Genomic DNA, 18,658 nt, shown 5'->3' on the forward strand with positions numbered 1-18,658 from the left:
GTTTCTTACCAGCAATGCCGAGGGCGCCAGAAGTGCTTGGCGGACAAAGGGCGACTAGGGATGCATGGTTTCCCTCCATGGCGGCGTCCTTCTTCGGTCTGTACAAGATCTATCCGGCTAATAGTTTGACAGGGTGAAAGTAGTCGTACCCCACTGCCTCCTCGCTTGCTTATTTGCAACGCTATTGATCAACGGCAGTTTTTCTTTCAAGTGTCGAGCAATATGCCAGTTGATGTGTGGTTTTTAATGACGCAAGGGCCAGCTATGAGCGAAAAGCACCGTAGCAATAGGCCAGTAGTGATTGGACAAAGAAACCTACTCGCCTGGGCAGCTCAGCTGCGATGGCTTTCTACTGCTGATCATGAAATTGAGGCATAGGATTCCTAAACCTCACCTTCAGCATCTTGATACACACTTAGTGAACGTTAAACAGCCCATGGTTGTTAAAATCTGCAGACTTCATCAATATGGCATCCCTTATAACCGAGGCATAGGTTTGGGGCTATAAACCTCATTGACCTACCGAAAAGCCTATCCTTCTTTATGTTGTATAGTTATGGTTCATATCGCTCTTTTCGAAGGAAAAAATGAGCAGGACCACTGATCGCAGCATATAGAAGGCAGCAGACCAAATTATTCCTACTAGTTTGATGGCGTGCATCTTGTCACATCCGCACAAATCCCAGTGACATTGAAACGAGAGACAATGCAGAAAATGCTTAACATTTCGTTCAAAGTGACCACCGATCGTAGGGGAGTTTTGTAGTAGTAACTTAGCGCGATAAAAATACGAAAACAAGAAGGGCGGACAAGGACAAGCGCTTTCTTGTTTCCGTGTTTTTATCGCGCTAAGTTACTACTGCAAATATGGACGACCAACTAGCCCAACAGTCAACTCTTCTAGATCGTAGGGGAGGATTAGATTTGTGCTTATGTTCATACCCTGGATTATTTCACTCCTCATGTAATACCCCCATGTAGGGTATGCAAGGAAATAAATAAATAAATAAATAGAAAGGAAGTGAAAATGAAAGAAAACTTCCCGCTAGATAAAGGCGAATCCACAGCCTCTGCGACTGCAGCGCACGCGTCAGAGGGTTTGAGGGTCCGGCTCCCGTCGGGCATGAAGTTGTCCACATTCGCTTCCTTTCCTTATATTAAGACTACGAAGATAAACACGAATCTCCACTATAATCACTGGGCACCTTAATTGGGCAAGGAAATTATTTTCATTATTTGCCATGCGACGCCTGTTGGCTTCATACGATTGTTACTTAAACATCGCACTCCCCAATTCCCGTGATCCTTCACGCACAATGTGGATATCTAATTTCAGATGGAGCACGCTGGACCTTTTGGGCCCATTGTGATACGAGAAAAAGAGAACGGCTACCAAGAGATCGGTATGACCGTACAGAGAGTCAACACAAGAAAAGCGAAGAAGATGAACTTCACGACGGTACAGACACCACAAGACTACTTTTCCTCTTTATAGGTTATGCTAATGGCCTTCATTATTCTAAGTGCCTAGTGCGAGCTCATTAGGATGACCCAGACCCCGCTGTTAACAAGTCCTGCGCCACCTCTCGGCGCAGAAGCCGATTCTTTGCATGTGCTGCTTTCTCTGTCCTCTCGTCACTAAAAGCTCGTTGGATTCTGCAGAGCACAACCGGCGTGATGCTTTCGAAGAGATGCCTTGAAAGTTATGGTGCTTCTTGGCACTTACCTGGAGGGCACTGAATGTTAGAGCTTTTTAATGCGTGACCTGTTTCATCGCTTCCGGGACCGTGTTTCTGCATCCCCGTGCAGGTTTCCTTCCGACCTTCGATATATGTCTTTCTATGCACACAAAGCTAGACGTAGAGGTAGCATGTTCGGCAGCAAATTCAGTCTGCACCATCAGCATAAAACAAAATGCGAACACAAAATTACTGATCAGAACGCATATTACGTGTAATTACATGGAAATGTGACGTGTAATCGCCGTGTAGCCGGTTTCTAAGCGCAGAGTAGTATCAAGTGTACGTTTCAGAGACTGAACAAATATCACTGTTAGAAATACAGGGGAACCTGGAAATGGAGCAACGCATGAGAGTAGTTTCGCCATTGTTAGCGTCTGAACTTATGCTGATAGTATATTGCTCTTTTCAAGATCGCCAAATGGACGTACAAGGACCCTGAGGGAACGCTGGTGGAAAGTCCCGGAGAAGATCTCGGGAAGTACGCCGCGGTCACGGTGTTTCGGGTCACCACGATTGTTGTAAGTAGAAACGCGTCCGGAGAAGTATTTATTAAACTGCCCATATAATTCCTACGGCAAAATATTGTTCAAAAGCCGCACAGTTGCACGCTAAAACATGCGGACGACCCTGGGTGCGGATGTGGTTACTATGGTGGGACATCGCATTCTCGCGTACACGATTGCGAACACCTTCTGCAGATGCGCTCACACACACAGGCAAGGTAGCAATATTTCATTTCATTTCATTTCATTTTATTACCCTAAAGACCCTTTGCGGGGTATTACATAAGGGGTATTACATCTACATCTACTTGTGCTTTTTGAACAGCGCTGGTTCCATTATCTTTTTTTTTTAAATATAAAAAAAATTATGTGTGGCTCTGCTATCGCAAACACCAGAGACCAGCGGAGCTGCACTCTAAAAACAGTTGCACCCTTTAGGGTGTATATTTGCCACACAACAGTAATCGTCATCTGTCTTGCCCGCATTTCTTTAACGCTGCGAGCCTGGTACTTCCAAGTCACGAACGGCATGCGCGTTATCAGCATGACAGAACATTCTCAACAGGAAAGTAACGAACGCAGCGTTCTCAAGAACGGAAATGCGGGCAAGACAGATGACGATTATTGTTGCGTAGCAGATATAAACCCCAAAATGTGTAAACGTTTTTTTAGAGTATGGGGGAAGGCCAGTAAAGTAGTGCCGAACCGCACACTTAGTCTAACTTCTGCTGGGCTTCCCCCAGCTCCACTCGTCTCTGGTGTTTGCGATAACAGAGTCACGCATAACTTTTTTTCCACTGCGAGAAAGACTATAAAAAAAGTTTACACCCTTTGGGGTACATATCTGCCATACAACGATTGCGTTTCCTTTGTTGAAAACGCCGCGCCCGCTACTTTCCTGTCGGAAATGCTACGTTATGCAGATAACGAGCATGCCGTTCTTTAATGGGAAGTACCGGGCTCGCAACGTTAAAGAACCACCCCCATCGCGTCGCTATGCTGCGCGATGCTATTTTTATACTCTGCTTTCACTCTCTATCAGCTCTTTCTCCCCCAGCTCGGTGAAGCCGCGGACGGGAAGAGAAACCTAGCGAGGTTCTAACAGCTCCACTGTAAATGTAATGCGTTGTAACTGTCTGAAGGGCTGAAGAGCCCACCAGCACGTGACGTCTGTGACGGCACACGTGATGTGACATCTGTCTGCAGGTGTCGCTGGCTGAGATTTTGCTCTATTGCCTCTTTAAGTAATCTTCGTTTCGCCCATAAGATCTAGTTGAAACACTAAGTGAATGAGCCGCACAGTATATTAACAAAAAAAATTCTCAGTGCCCTTCCAGGACTCCGTGAAAAAGGATGACCACCGAAGCTGTGTATGTGGGCCCTTTAATGGAGAACTGCACCTCCGCCGCGGGTCGGCCCTGTATTGCACTAGCTTCGGGATTGGCCCACATATGGGAAGTGCTTAACGCGTGTTTCACCTCCGCCGCGGGTGGGCACGGCATTGCAGTATTTTCGAGATTGGCAGACGTATGGGGAGTGCTTAACGCCTGCTTCACCTCCGCTGCGGGTCGGCCCGGCATCGCACTATCTCCGGGATCGGCCCACGTATGGGGAGTTTTCTTGCTTACGACACGAAAATTTCCTTGAACGGTAGACGTATACAGCTTCGCTGTAATAGAGTCAAGTTTCCCTGCCTTAGGGACTGGCTCTGACAGGCAAGAAATGTGAACTTCGCTTTTAGTGAACTTAAGCTCCACGCTCTACATGACGACAAGTTATTGTGGAACGATTCCTGGCCTCGTAGAGTACAGCCTCGCTTTGCTTTTACGGCATGACAAGGGAATGTTGCTACACGGTCTCCTTCATATAGTTGCAGTTCCTAGCTGTCTCTCCGTAGCCGGCCATCACTTTGTTGTCACGTTGAACAAGCATGCACGGTTTTATGAACCAGAAAAATGATGGACATACTGCAGAGAGATGTTTTCCTTACTTTTTCTCAGCAACAACGTTCTGTTTGCTTATATCAGAGTCCTTCCATGTTTTTCTGGTCACGAAACTCCGCCGTCACGCTATGGGAGAGGTTCATATGCTGCCCAAAGGTGCCGCGACGCGGCGCCACTGTGCCACAGAGGGCATCGTTCGCGTACCGAAACGCGCGCGCAGTGCGAGGCAAGCTGAGTGATCGGGTGCGTTATGTGCATGTGCTGCGCTATTTTTCGAGTGCTGGGCTGTTTGGTTGAAGTGGCGGGGTGGGACAACGATGCCGAACACGTGTTGCGTGCTTGGGTGCCGTTCCGGCTACAAGGGCACGACCGAAAAGGTGTCGTTGTTCTGTTTACCTAATAACAAGGAGCAGCGCGAGAAATGGAAGCGGGCCATACCGCGGCAGGATAGTGGCGGTTTTAATTTCGAATCGAAGTATACGCGTGTGTGCGCGAAACACTTTGACGCCTCGGACATCGTCACTGCGTACAATTTCAACATCAACGGCGACGACGTGTCCCTGGAGCGTGAGAAGCCGACGCTAAAGACTAACGCCGTTTCAAAGATGCTTTTAACAAACTTCTTGCATTGTGAATGGTGGACCATTTATGACCGGACGCCTCTGTACTATCTGTATTTCGCTCCGCTTGTTTTACATGATAAATAAATGATCGTGCTTGTATTTTGTTTTTGCACCAACACGTATTATTTCTTTTCTTAATCGAATTATAAAGTTTTTTTTTCATTTTTCGACCATGATAAGAATATCAGGACCGGTGATTGCAACATTTTAACACATTGTAAATAGTTGCGAATTAAGAACCAAAATACCTAGTCTCGTCGTTTCTGCGTCGAAACCACGAGCAGCGTGAATAAGTGCTGGGCTTACTGACGCTTCTAAACGACTGCTTGCTAAGGCAATTGCCTAATTACAGCTAGTTTCAACTGAACCTAACACTTCAGGTTCGCCTTAATCCGTTGTTAAAAGCCGCACCGAAGACATTTAGTAGCGAAGTTCGTCTTGCATTATCTTATCAGAAATGGCATCGCTTTGCAAGAAATATTAAGCGCATGGAGCAGCTCAGTTCGCTTTTCTTTGTCATGAAGTATTCTACGGTAGCAGCCCTTTGCAATAGCAATTTCATTCTTTTGATCTCGTTATAAGATACTGCCCACAGAGTCCTTCTCTGCCACAGTTTAACAGAAACTGAACAGCTGTGCTCGGCGAACAATCTGGCGCTATGCGCAACGGAGAATTGGCGCTTACTCATCTGGTGATAAGTGGGACCACTGGCGTTTTGTTGCGAATGCGCGGTGTTTAATTTAAGGCAAATATTAAAAAGCGGAGCCCACGGAAGCGTTGAGGCGAACGGCGATGATGAAGAAATCCGGACCGAGACCGCCCGGCCGTGTACAGCGGACGCACTTCGACGGGGGCGAAATGCAAAACACCCGTTTATTTAAATTTAGGCGCATTTTAGAGGATCCCAGGTGATCAAAACTAATCCCGAGTCCCCCACTACGGCGTGCCTCATAATCGTATCGCGGTTCTGGCTCTTAAAATTCCAGATCTTTCTTTTCTTTCGGTCTGAGACCACCGCAAGCTCCATGTTATGAGCGGCTTTTTTTTTTTTCGTCCCGTGCGCTCATCGCAGAAGACACGCTCAGGCAGTAATTTAATTATATTCAATGTTAAAAATAGTTACGTGAAACTAAAGCGATGGTTGAGGAAGTTGAGAAAGCTAGAATACCGAGGCTGCCCCACACACAACCACAGCGGCAGCGGCGTTCGCATGCCCTCTCATGCACGGTTGCGCCTCTAGCGGCGGGCGCTGGCGCTATATGAAACTGAGGCGGCAGTTTCGTGACCAGAAAAAACATGGAAGGACTCTGCTTATATTCAAGAAATAAAGAAATTTTCGAAAACGATTCAAGCCTGCTGATGGCACGCGCAGTAGCCAGCTGCGTAACATACAAAATCAGTCGGCGTGCGTGCTCCCTGGTATCTACAAGTGTATTCGCATAAGGCATAAAAACCTAGTGCATGAAAGTTACGCCAAACGTTGTAGAGAGAAAGGAAGACGGAAAGGCAGGGAGGTTAATCAGACTTGAGTCCAGTTTGCTACCCTACACGTGGGGAGGGGAATGGGGAGTGAAAGAGAGGGAGAACTTAGGTGTAGGATGTCTATAGTCGGGCACTCAAGTCTGTTGCCCTCAGGTAGCGAAAAAGCGTTCGAACTGCTTTCTGGGCTAATGAACTGTGAGGCCAGGCTCCCAAGATCTTCGCTTCCGTAAATGGCCTGTCATCCAGTCTATTTAAGGCACACTGGAGAGTCTCACGTTGATTATCGAAGCGAGAACAGAGGCACAGAAGGTGACTGATGGTCTCTTCACACTTGCACTTAGCGCACATTGGTGATTACGCCATTCCAATACGATAGCTCTAGGAGTTGGTGAATGCTACTCCTACCCACAGCTGACACGTTGTAAGTCACACAACTCGTGTACACCTCCCTTCGCCAAAAGGTGGCACACACAAACCAAATAACTAATTGTTGTAGCACATGCGCTTTTCAGTATAGCACTTACCTTTAGCAAGAGCTTCCGTAAAATGGAATGTATGTTAGCGGAAGTGCCTCTGGACATTACGCAACGAGCTCTCGAAAACCATGGGTTTCCGCGCTGTTCGGGTAGTTCGGGTATCACGTTTGATTAGTCGTTACGTTTTACACATTTCTTGCCACTTCTGATCAGAACATATATCACCATACATAAACACTAAATTAGCGAAGTCTAACGTCCTTTTATATAAGCATCAATATTACTAAACAGGTCAGTCTAGTAAGGCGCAGTATCGCGATTCACACAACGCACACAAACACACAATATTTCCTGTTATACAGCGAAATGGCTTTTAATTTTGTAGCAGCTTTGCGACAGAAATCACGGGATAGGAGGCACTAGTGACAAACATTTTATCGGGCGCCGCAGAGGTATTGTAAAATATATAAAAGTGACAACAAAATACGGATGCCTAAACATTGATATGTGTGCTCTAGTGCACAGTTAGTTCCTTTAGGCATCTAGTTTCCACTTAACTGGTTTGGCCTTACATGGGGTGCAGAACTAATTTGGTTCAGTAAGAATACGCAGCCTTCTTCGCCGTTTGTCGCATCCAGGGTCCCCACAGAAAATCTACATTGCGTAAGAATGCTTGGTAAAATTTTCTCGCGGTATGTTTTATTGAATTCCGAATGTTAACTACAGGATAGAACCAAAAGACGCATTTTGGGTTTGGGTCATGTGATTAAATGTGCTCAGAATGTTGGTGCTGCGTTATGCCAGACAACTAACCTGGGGCGATGGTCTCTTTAAGACGTACCGCCCCGTACTTAATTCTCACGACATAGCACATCCGCCATGCACATAATTTGCGTATTCCAACGATGTATGACAAGGAAACCGTAATATCAATCAGTAGTGAAAATGCATGCGCACTTGTGAGGGCAATTTTAACGATGGGTGGGCAGGTTAGCCGAGATAAAATATTTGGCTTGCTACTACAGGTTTAATATTCAAGAGAACATATGGATGGGAACGAAGACACAGCGCTATATATATATATATATATATATATATATATATATATATATATATATATATATATATATATATATATATATATATATAAACGAGAAGGCACGGGGTTAACTAAGGGGCCCAATTTTTATTAGTCATATCATAAGAAGCCAACAAACCTGACACCAAGGACAACATAGGGGAAATTACTTGTGCTTAATTAGTGCAATAAAGAAACGATAAATTAATGGAAATTAAGGCGAAGATTGTGGGTTCCGTTCCCACCTGCGGCAAGTTGTTTTTTCATCCACTTTAACTTCTATTAACTTATCGTTTCTTTATTTCATACATTAAGCACAACTAATTTCCCCTATGTTGTCTTTGGTGTCAGTGTTTGTTGGCTTCTTATGATATGACTATATATATATATATATATATATATATATATATATATATATATATATATATATATATATATATATATATATATATAAATCAAACACACACACACACATACACACACATATGTGTGTGTGTGTGTGTGTGTGTGTGTGTGTGTGTGTGTGTGTGTGTGTGTGTGTGTGTGTGTGTGTGTGTGTGTGTGTGTGTGTTTGTGTGTGTGTGCAACTGCAAAACTGTTTTGCGGCTCTGGAAGGTCGCTTGAGAACAACTCGTCTCCTCCAGCTGAGCGCTGGAGGAGACGCCGGAGGCAAGTCAACCCTCGAACAATGGAACCCTTGGAGCGTCCCCATTGGCCGAACGTGACGGCACTGGCACGGGCGCCTATCATTGGAGGAAAATGAGGACACCTGAGCTGGCTCGACGATTGGCCGAAAATGGCGTGACCCCGAGAGACCGAAGGGGTTAAAAGCGAGAAACAGGGAGAAGAGTTTTTTTTCGTTCTTCTTGCCACGGGCCGCAGCGTCCGATTTGCTGCCGGCCGTCGATGTCTTTATCACTGTTCATTACTTTGTGTTATTACTGCAAATAATGTAAATAAACCTTCAGTCCTCAAAATCCTCCTCAACGTCGGCCAACTCCTGCTCTCAACGGCAATATCTAATAGCATCAAGTTAGGTTTGATATATAACAAGAAAGCAAAGGACGAGAGAAAGGAAAATAACGCACATGTATATGAGTCAGATAAAAGCTCGGAAAGGGTCAGCAGTGAGTCGCATGAAATCAACCAAGTGGAGCTCTATGGCACCGTCAATACACAATTCTATTCATTTGGCTGAACAACTTAGACGGATAACATTTTGTTTACTGACGGTGCCACAAAGCTTCGTTTTCCACTTTGTTCATATTATGGTGCTCACTGCTGCCCTTTTCTCAAATTATGTGCGAGTTGGAGCATGAACGTTATTTGTTTCCCTCGTTCTTTGCCATCTTGTTATATATTAAACCTGTAGTAGGATGCCAAATATTTTTTCTCGGCTACTCCAACTCCATATCATAAACATTTCTCTCGCCAGCACGCAGGAATTACCACTACTGGTTGATATTACGGTTTCCCTGTAATACATTCTTGGAATATGCAAAATATGTATGCGATGGGCGGGCTATGCGGTGCGAGTAAAGTACAAGGCAATGCCTCTTCAACAGACTTTTGCCCTAGGCTAGCGATCAGGCGTAACTCAGCGCCAACATTCTCAGCGTATTAGCTCACTTGAACCAACGGCAGAATATCACATCTTTTAGTTCACTACTGCACATCTATGTAAGCCCATTAAGGAAGACAAGGAAACCCACGAATTTCTCCCATTTTTTTTCTTTAAAGTATCAGTCGACTTTTAGACGTCCTGTATACTTCTTATTTTGCTTTGAAATATTTTAAAACTTGGCTTGATGTTCATTTGTTACAAAGCAGAGAGAAATATGCAAAAAAATATATTCTCACGCACATTGGCTTTATCTTGCACCCATTAAAAAGTTAAACAGGCTCTAATCGATTCGGACTTTTGAATGACAAAGCTCTCGCCAGTGTGATAGTTGGACATAAATTACAGGGTGTTTCAGCGAACGCTTTCAAAATTTTAAAGGTTGCCTGTGGCAGATAGCTGAATTCTAGTTTGTGAGCCGGTGTACTCGAAGCGGCGGACACTACTTGCACAATAAATTGAAATGCAAATTTGCCTAATTAACAAGAATTCACTAATTACCTTTCAGCTAATTACCTTATGACCCATATTGCAATTTACAAATTCTAGCAGTGCACATCGCAAGGCGGATCCACTTGGAACGAATTCTCAGGACGACACCAGTTTCGAGATATAAATTCCCGAACTTTGCTGAGAAATGTGCTGGCGTTCCAGTTACTTGTGTGCTTCAGTGCATGAAGCGACGTTTTGTTAACAAATTAACTGGAACGCCATCTTGAAAATTTGTTCCAAGTGGATCTACCTTGCGAACTCCACGGCTATAATTTGTAAATTGCAATATGGGCCACCATACAATTAGTTACAAACTTAATTAGTGAATTTTTATTAATTAACCGATTTTGCACCTCAATTTCTTGTGCAAGTATCGTAGACCAGCTCATCAACTAGAATTGTGATGCCTGCCACGGGTAACTTTTAAAGATTTTTGAAAGTGTTCCCTGAAACACCCTGTATATCGCCATAAATAAACACTACCAGATATACAGCAAGCGAACCGCAATAACCGCAATATGGCACGTTATTCGCGTCCTTAAAATTCCATTTCATTTCACTCTCGACGCGTTCACAAGCGGTTCGGTGCCGCGCTTACTCAAACGCCGGATGAGCAGCCTTCGCGTGAGAGCACAGCACCAACTTGATCGAAGCAGCGGCACCCCACTGATGCTCGACGCCATCGCTGCGCCCAGCAACCACCGTTCATCGTCAAGAAGAACACCAGCAGCGGGGAGGACCAGTTCGAAGGCTACTGCATAGACTTGATCGACGAAATCAAGAAGATACTAAAGTTCGAGTACACTATATACGAAGTCCAGGACAAGATGTTTGGCTCCATCAACACTACCACCAAACAATGGAACGGGATGATCCGGGAGCTCGTCGATAAGGTAAGCTAATTGGTGACATAATCACGTAAGCTGCACGCCATCATGCGATCGTCTAATTATCTAAACTATGTAGATAAACAATGTCATCGAAAGTGCAAACACCTAAAACGCTCCCCTGCATCCAGGCTTACCAAAATGTGCTTATGAGCAAATTTCGGAGTTTTTTTTACTTTTTTTGGTAATATTTTGTTTTGAGATCTAGGTGAGCTCACCTGTGTTGTTAAGTTAAGAAATTATTTATTACATTAGCACTGCTAAGAACGTTATGGTTTAAACAGCTCGAAAGGCTGGTATCGAAAACGTTCTTCAATCCAAAGATGGAACGACAGGCAGGTGTGCTGGGCACCGAAATCCGCACCTGAATTCAAAACTAAGCCATACTATTTCTGACATCAAAACTTCCTGTGTTGCAAATGGCTCTATCATCGATCATGCTGACTCGATCCGCACATAGAGTCGACGTCTTTTGACCTAGGTGACTGCAGACTATTTATTTGCACCTTGAAAAGGTGGATTCTTTGACAGGATAGCCAAACAAGGCAGAGCTTCAAGGGAAGATGTAGACTTCAAATGATCGACCGTAGTCGAACAAGAGGAAATGTCTGTGGAGCCAACGTTTTGTCAAGTATCCTTGCCGAAACGTTGGCTCCAGAGGCTTGTCTTTTAAAAGTTCTCTTGTCGAAGCGCTGGCTCCAGGGACATCTCTATGCGACCAAAAAATTATTTTCAATGTGATGAAACCTACGACACGATAGGTCCAAATAAATGAGCAATATCTATGAGAAATATGTATCTGGAGTCAACGTTTTGACAATGGGACCTGTCTCCGACAAGTTCCTTTGTCTAAACGTCTCTGTACGTCGACACATCGAAACGTTGAGACAAAATCTACGACAAAAAGAAAACATTATTCGACAAAATCTGTGACACGCGTTTGCTGGTACTGTCTAATAATAGGCGAAATAAATGCAAGTGCACGTAGACTGAGCGCATGAACATCCCATACTTCGACCATAAGCGAACTTCTTTCTTAGTCTGAACAGAACGTATACTAGAATGCAAATTTCGGAGTACACTTGCAATCGCGACAGTGTAACAAAATGTTAGATGGTGTTCCACCGGTCAACGAACGATTATGCTCAAGTAATCCGTTACTGATGCAATGCCCTGTGTATAAGCGACCGCAGCTAGAAGGAACGTTAAACACTATGCCCATACGGCATTATGCGAACTTACTTTATATGCTTCATATAAAAACACCTGTCAGGTCTTCTTGTAGTTCAACTGGCATTTCTCTCTATGCACAGCGACGCATATCTTTCCTAACTTACTGTCCAGCGTAAGTCTACGAGACACAGAGTGAACGTAAGGTTATACCCACGACCTGTCTTCTTATTCCTAATGCATTGTCCAACCATATGCGTATTGGAAGACATGGTGCGCAGTGCGGTTCAGTGCTCTGTAGAGCACAAGAACAATGCAGAGTTTCATACAGTTACTAGAGGGAACTCTGGCGCTTGTGTCTACGGGAGCTGCAAGCAGGACGGTTCAGCCAGCATGGAAGTGATCGGTATAGTACAAGGATTTGCCTAAGCTTCGTCTTTTTGGCTTCAAACGGCTTCGCGACTTGATAAACTCGTCATTTTCAACAAAGTACCGCTTAAACATTAACTAAATTATCCGACGGCAGGCTTCGAACGCAGGACCTCTTGCACAGAGTCCCAATATTGAAACCATTACGCCGCGGGCGCGCGCATCGACAAGCGGCATAGAACGCCCTTGCGAATTTCTCACGGCCAAGCCAGTGTGTTGAGACGCATGGCGTGTTTCGATTCAGCCATCTAGACAGGCTGAACCGCTGCAATTAGTAGCGATTGTACGTGTTTGCAGAGTCTTTCGCACTTAAAGAAGTATAGATTGCCCTAAAATTTAGGACAATAAAAGCAGATAAAGCGTAATGAACAAAGCCACAAGAACTTCTGGATCCATAAGCACGAAGATCAGACAAATCAATGTACTACCCATCATTCCCATGGCGGCTGAACGATTGCAGCGCCAAAGTTCCCTCAAGTAATTATTGTAGGAATCTCTATGACCGAAACGACCCCATTCCAAGGCCTATTGTGTGTCGCTGTCACTGTATATAGTATGATCGTAAGAAATGTAGTTATGAAAGTGCCAAGGTAACCACTGAATACAAATTCCAATTTTCCAGAAGAAATTGTCCCTACAATGTAGCCTACATTAAACCATTATTCTCCCTAAATAACAAGCACAAACAATCAGAGAAACACAGCGGCTAGCTTTTTTAAAGGTTGTCCCTTCGTATGAAGACCACAGAAGCAGATTTTTTTTTCTTGGAATAGAGAAAGATGCTCTGTTTGGTTGTCTACGCACGTTGCAGAACGCGGACATCGCACTGGGGCCAATTTCGGTCATGGCTGAGCGCGAAACGGTGGTGGACTTCACAGTGCCCTACTACGACTTGGTGGGCATCTCCATCCTCATGAAGAAACCCGAAGTGAAATCGTCGCTTTTCAAGTTCCTCACCGTGCTCGAGGGAAACGTGTGGGGATGTATCCTCGCAGCATACTTTTTTACAAGGTTGGCGACATTTTCAATAAACCGCAGAACAAACGCGCAGTGATTCTAGTATATAATAACAAGAAAGAAAATAGTGAGGCTGCTAATCATCTGACAGCGTGTGGTAGGCGTAACTGCCCAACTATTACATCGTATTTGCTATTTCATCTCAATGTTTTCGTTAAAAGTAACGTACGCACTATACTGAGCTATGCCCTCTCAGTCAAACATCGGTCAGCAACATGAACTACTTTTATTCGCCAATTAAAGCGTTTGAGATGTCAGATAGCTTTTCTGCATTTGACGTTGTAACATCCTAAGCGCTTCCAAAGTATCAGCGTATGCTTGGAAGACTTTTATAGGCCGTGAACATGTTGGCTCTGCTAATTTCTTTTAATTAGGCAAGCAACTGCTGGTTAAGCAGCTTTGGAAAATTTTATTTGGTTGTAACGCTCCTTAAGTGTCATTGCTAACGATGCGTGATGGCATAAACTTAGCTCGACTGAACATCAGCAAGGTTTTAATCGCTGTTTAAGCAGATCAGCTTTGTTTATTTTTATTATTTCGATAAAAATATTTGACTCGTGGGCCGTTTCGGAATAAATAGGCTCCATAATACAGCGTACGCATGCTATGTCGGCTTTTGGCGGCATCAAATTTACTACAAAATGGTATGCGTTATGAACTTATGATGCGACGCTCCTCGTCACAGTATTCGGTAAACTTTTACATCGCAGTCGGATTCACATTTATATTCTGGCAACGCGAGATTTTTTGGATAGGCCAATTGAATGATCGTCTCACAGCAATAACCTTACATGGTTTGGAAATCGGCGGAATATTGCTGCTTACATGAGTGTCTCATTCCTCGCAGCTTCCTCATGTACCTTTTCGATCGGCTGAGCCCGTACAGCTACCGAAACAACAAGGAAAAATACAAGGACGACGAGGAGAAACGAGACTTTAACCTGAAAGAGTGCCTCTGGTTCTGCATGACATCGCTCACACCGCAGGGTCAGTGCATTGAATGTCTATCCCATTCCAAGCTATCCCATGCGCTATAGCTTGGGAACAACTGTTGTGATTTTGGAAAAGTGCCAACAAATCATTGCGGTCTTCCAACTCTCTCCACAAAACACGATAACACGCCCTGCAGTTTCTTAGTATACGAGTTCTCAATACCACTTTTAAGTATATTCATACATGCGATCACGGCTACACGTGCTTTTCCATTAACCACGACCCGAAAAATTGAGTTCATTTTATTTATATTGTGTGCCACGGAGTCCGCTTCTACATCAGTAACTTTTGATTTTTTTTTCATATCAATAAAATGACAACAATATTCTCGATTGAGTTAGAATTGAACTAGTACTTGTAGGTTACGTCCAGCAAAGATTTATGACTCCTTCGAGGCCACAAAGCTCTGACTGGGATTTCTGATTACATAAGAATTATCCTCAGAGCTGCTCGTCTTTCAGTCTGAGGTGAATGTTTGAGAATTTCCAAGCTCATGCGCACTATAGGTATGACATCCCAGTTTCTTTGATCAGGCAATGGAGGAGAAGGAGTAGATTTTAATGAAGAGAAAGGAAGAGAGGTCGGCCTGGAGAGCGTGTCTCTAGCCTGCCATTCCTCACAGGAGTAAGGGGAAGTCGGAGATACAGGGAAAGGTAGGTGGCAGGTAATTATGATATGGTACAATGAACTACTGTTTACATGTTGTCCTATATGCGGATGCGCGCTTTAGACACAATACGCGCGCGAACAATCTTGTCCACACAACGTTATCGCGCAAACGCATTTCGCACTGTCCTCACGTGTCACAGGTTCTTGAGACGACCGTCTAAGTCAGTCTCACATAGAAAGTTCAAGAGTGATTTTATGGTGCATTGGGCATGATCAAGTCTTTTCCACACGCCTAAAATATATGCTTCCGAATAGGGGCGGAAGTCCAAGCAGTCAACACTAGTCTTAAGTGTCCTTCGCTCGGCCGCATATTGAGGGCACACAAAAAGTATGTGAGCTATTGTCTCTGGAGTGTGACAGACGTTACAGTCCGGGTCTCATTCTCGTTAAATCTTGTGATGGTATCGGCGAGTGTACGCCACACCGAGCCGTAATCGATTAATGAGTGCTTCCTGGCCTCTGCGCAACCGAAGTGGAAGCCGGAATCGCAAATAGCGTCAAGTCTTTGGAGGCGCTCATGGCGATGTTCGGGGCTGTCCCATTGTCGCGCCATAGAGGTTTTGACGGAGTTATGGAGCAAGGCGTTGATGTCATACCGGGAAAAATTAAGTTTTATAATCTTCCGGTCAGTGTGTGCCTTTTTTTGCCTCCACGTCAGCCTGTTCTTTTCCAGCTATTCCACAATGGCTAGGAATCCACTGTAGCATGAGATGCCCGGATTGAGACGCCTCAGCGAGCAGAGCCATGATGTCATACACTAGAGAACTGTATGCAGTTCTGCGATTCATGTAATTGCTTATGAGTTGCAGTGCGGGTTTTGAGTCACAGAACAGTGTCCATTTCTCAAGGATTTGTTGCAGTATGCAGCGGACTATTTCTGGAACGCCAGTCAACTCAGCTGCTGTTGACGATGATTTGTGTCCTATCTTGAATCGTTGCGTGACCCCTTCCCAGGTACCGTGTAAGCTGCCGCGGAAGAGGTCTGTGTTACAGAACCATCTGCAAAAACATGTTCTGTATATCCGTACATGTAAGTATCATGTACACGCATGTAAACGCCATGGCCACACTTTTTGTCGGTGAGAGCTGTAGTCCACGACTGTTTATGTATATCGACGTCATTGACACAGCACGCTGTAGCTTAGTTTGTACTTGCAAGCGCATTAAGCTTGTGGTCCATATGCAGATGTTATCTGCGTACGTAGAGACCGAGACTGTGCCTGCGAGTTCTTTGACGAGTCCAACGAGAACAACACTAAATAAAGTTGGGCTGAGTACACCTCCTTGAGGCACACCACGATAGGCGGGATGGTTCCTTGTATCACCGTCTAGAGTTGTGAAGAATATTGTTCTCTTTTGAAGATAGCTGGCTACCTGCTGATGCAGACCGCCACCAATGCCATATTCTTCAAGGGCATTTAACATTGCATCATGCAGAACATTGACAAAAGCACCCTTGATATTCAGAAAGACAGCAGCCGTCAATCTATGGCAACATTTCTGATGTTCAGCAGTCGTTACTAAGTCAATGACGCTGTCGATTGACGACCTACCCTTTCGAAAACCTGTCATCGCGTCTGGATATATATTACGCTTCTCCAAAAGCCACTCCAGACGCGTTAAAACCATACATTCCATGGTCTTTCCTATACAACTGGCAAGCGCCACAGGTCTGTAGGAAAGCATAGCATAGCATAGCAGACGATGGAAGTTGTCATAGTGAGAATGCGCCGTTTGTAGGGGGCGATTATAAATAATTTTTTTAAAACACGCTCTGGAAACAATGAGACAGTAAATTAGCCATATAGTGTAAGTTGATGAGGCTGTGACCAAATTAGTTCGACCACAGAAAAGAGTTTATTTCCTTGCGCAAATGACTTGTTGGAGGGCCCGGCCGAGAGTTGTCATGGGTTTGACAAACCTTGCATAAACTATTGCATGCGTTTACGAACTTCGTATCTATTTGCACCAGGTAAACGGTGGACGTGAGAGCCCAAACAGGAAAGCAAGGGGTGATCACGGGCTACATAACGACGCCACCTTTAAGCCTTGCTCATCGACACTTTGGTGGAACTCGCGTGTGTTTGCCATACGCTGCATCGCGGTTTATCCCGCCGGAAATATGCTTTGTGTATCCTGTGATGAGCGTTCCACCTTGGCTACTTATGCTGGCGGAGCCAACGAAACCCACGTTCATGGGAGGATCGTAATGTCAGTCGTTATATCACACAGATCGCACTGCCTCTGAGGTTGGTACACGCATCTTACAAAAAGAGAGGCTGTTTCAGCAGCAAATATACATAGAAAGAAATTGTACTAAGTCAAAAATAATTCTACAGCATCCCAAAATGTTTATCTACATTAGCAGCACTACAAAACATTACTGTGCATTGTAATTAAGCAACGAAACTCGCCCAGTGTTGTACTGACTCTGATATCGGTCCACGTATACATTGCAGCTATGTCCTTGACAGTTGCAGCTGCGGGTGGCGGTTTCGCGTCGCATGCAGGGGGAGGTTGTGTGTCCGTACCGCGTCCTGCCTTCACGCGCAAAAAGCCGTTCCTTCACTGGCTCTCTCAAACGCGCAGGTGGTGGCGAAGCACCACGCAACCTTTCCGGCCGCCTGGTGGCGGCCACCTGGTGGCTGTTCGGCTTCATCATCATCGCCTCGTACACGGCCAACTTGGCCGCCTTCCTGACCGTGTCCCGACTCGACTCACCCATCGAGTCCCTCGACGACCTCGCCAAGCAGTACAAGATTAAGTACGCGCCCCAGAAGGACACGTCATCGATGACTTACTTCGATCGCATGGCCTACATCGAGTCCAAGTTCTACGAGTGAGCAGCATTCTTTAATGATGATGATGATGATTTTATGGCATCCCCTTTGAAACGGAGCGATGACAGATAGTCACCTAGCCTGCTTGACTTACTCAGGTGTGCTATAGATGCATTTCATTCTAGCATTTTTGTATCAACTCCAATATTTTTTTCTCTTCTTCAAAACTTCTCTACCTACCTTGTACCGCTACCTATACCTGTAACGGATTCGGTCATATCAATCTCTTCCCTGTTTTTTTTTCACCAATACTCCAAACGTCTCTTGCTTATATCGACCACAGACCAGTTGATGCTTCCATCCTTTCATTACCAAGCGCTTCTGTAACGTGTATGTTACCAACGGGTCTCACCGGGTGAATCCCTTCACATTCCATTAAGATAAGCCCAGTGTTCTCCGGATTTTTGCTGCAGAACACATGCGTCATCTTGATGCGAATATTTGCTCCGGTACGTTTTTGTCCTTGGGCAACCAACTCGAACCTCAGATAGCAAGACACTGCCTTTTATATTATCGCACAGATTTTTCTTCCCATTCGTGTAAATCTCCATGGTGCTTTTTGTTTCCATTCTTTGCATCCAATTCAACGTTTCTGTTTCTCTCGCTCTCTTTTTGATGAGGTCTGGTTATCTATTTACACTTTCAATTACCCTGTATTTCGCTTCCAACTCTCTTGACCTCTTCCTCCATTCC

General features: G+C 44.8%; 1 protein-coding gene across 1 annotated transcript in view; it reads left to right on the forward strand.

Moving 5' to 3' along the window:
• LOC142566327 (ionotropic receptor 25a-like) overlaps positions 1–18,658 on the forward strand; it is a 53,597-nt gene that overhangs the window by 23,530 nt on the left and 11,409 nt on the right. Inside the window, exons 9-14 of the mRNA XM_075677250.1 lie at positions 1,337–1,459; positions 2,153–2,260; positions 10,656–10,853; positions 13,258–13,457; positions 14,311–14,450; positions 17,715–17,964. Coding sequence (XP_075533365.1) covers positions 1,337–1,459; positions 2,153–2,260; positions 10,656–10,853; positions 13,258–13,457; positions 14,311–14,450; positions 17,715–17,964 — 1,019 coding nt within the window. The remainder of the gene's footprint in view (positions 1–1,336; positions 1,460–2,152; positions 2,261–10,655; positions 10,854–13,257; positions 13,458–14,310; positions 14,451–17,714; positions 17,965–18,658) is intronic.

This window comes from Dermacentor variabilis, unplaced genomic scaffold (genome assembly GCF_050947875.1).
Source record: "Dermacentor variabilis isolate Ectoservices unplaced genomic scaffold, ASM5094787v1 scaffold_12, whole genome shotgun sequence".
NCBI lineage: Eukaryota > Metazoa > Arthropoda > Arachnida > Ixodida > Ixodidae > Dermacentor > Dermacentor variabilis.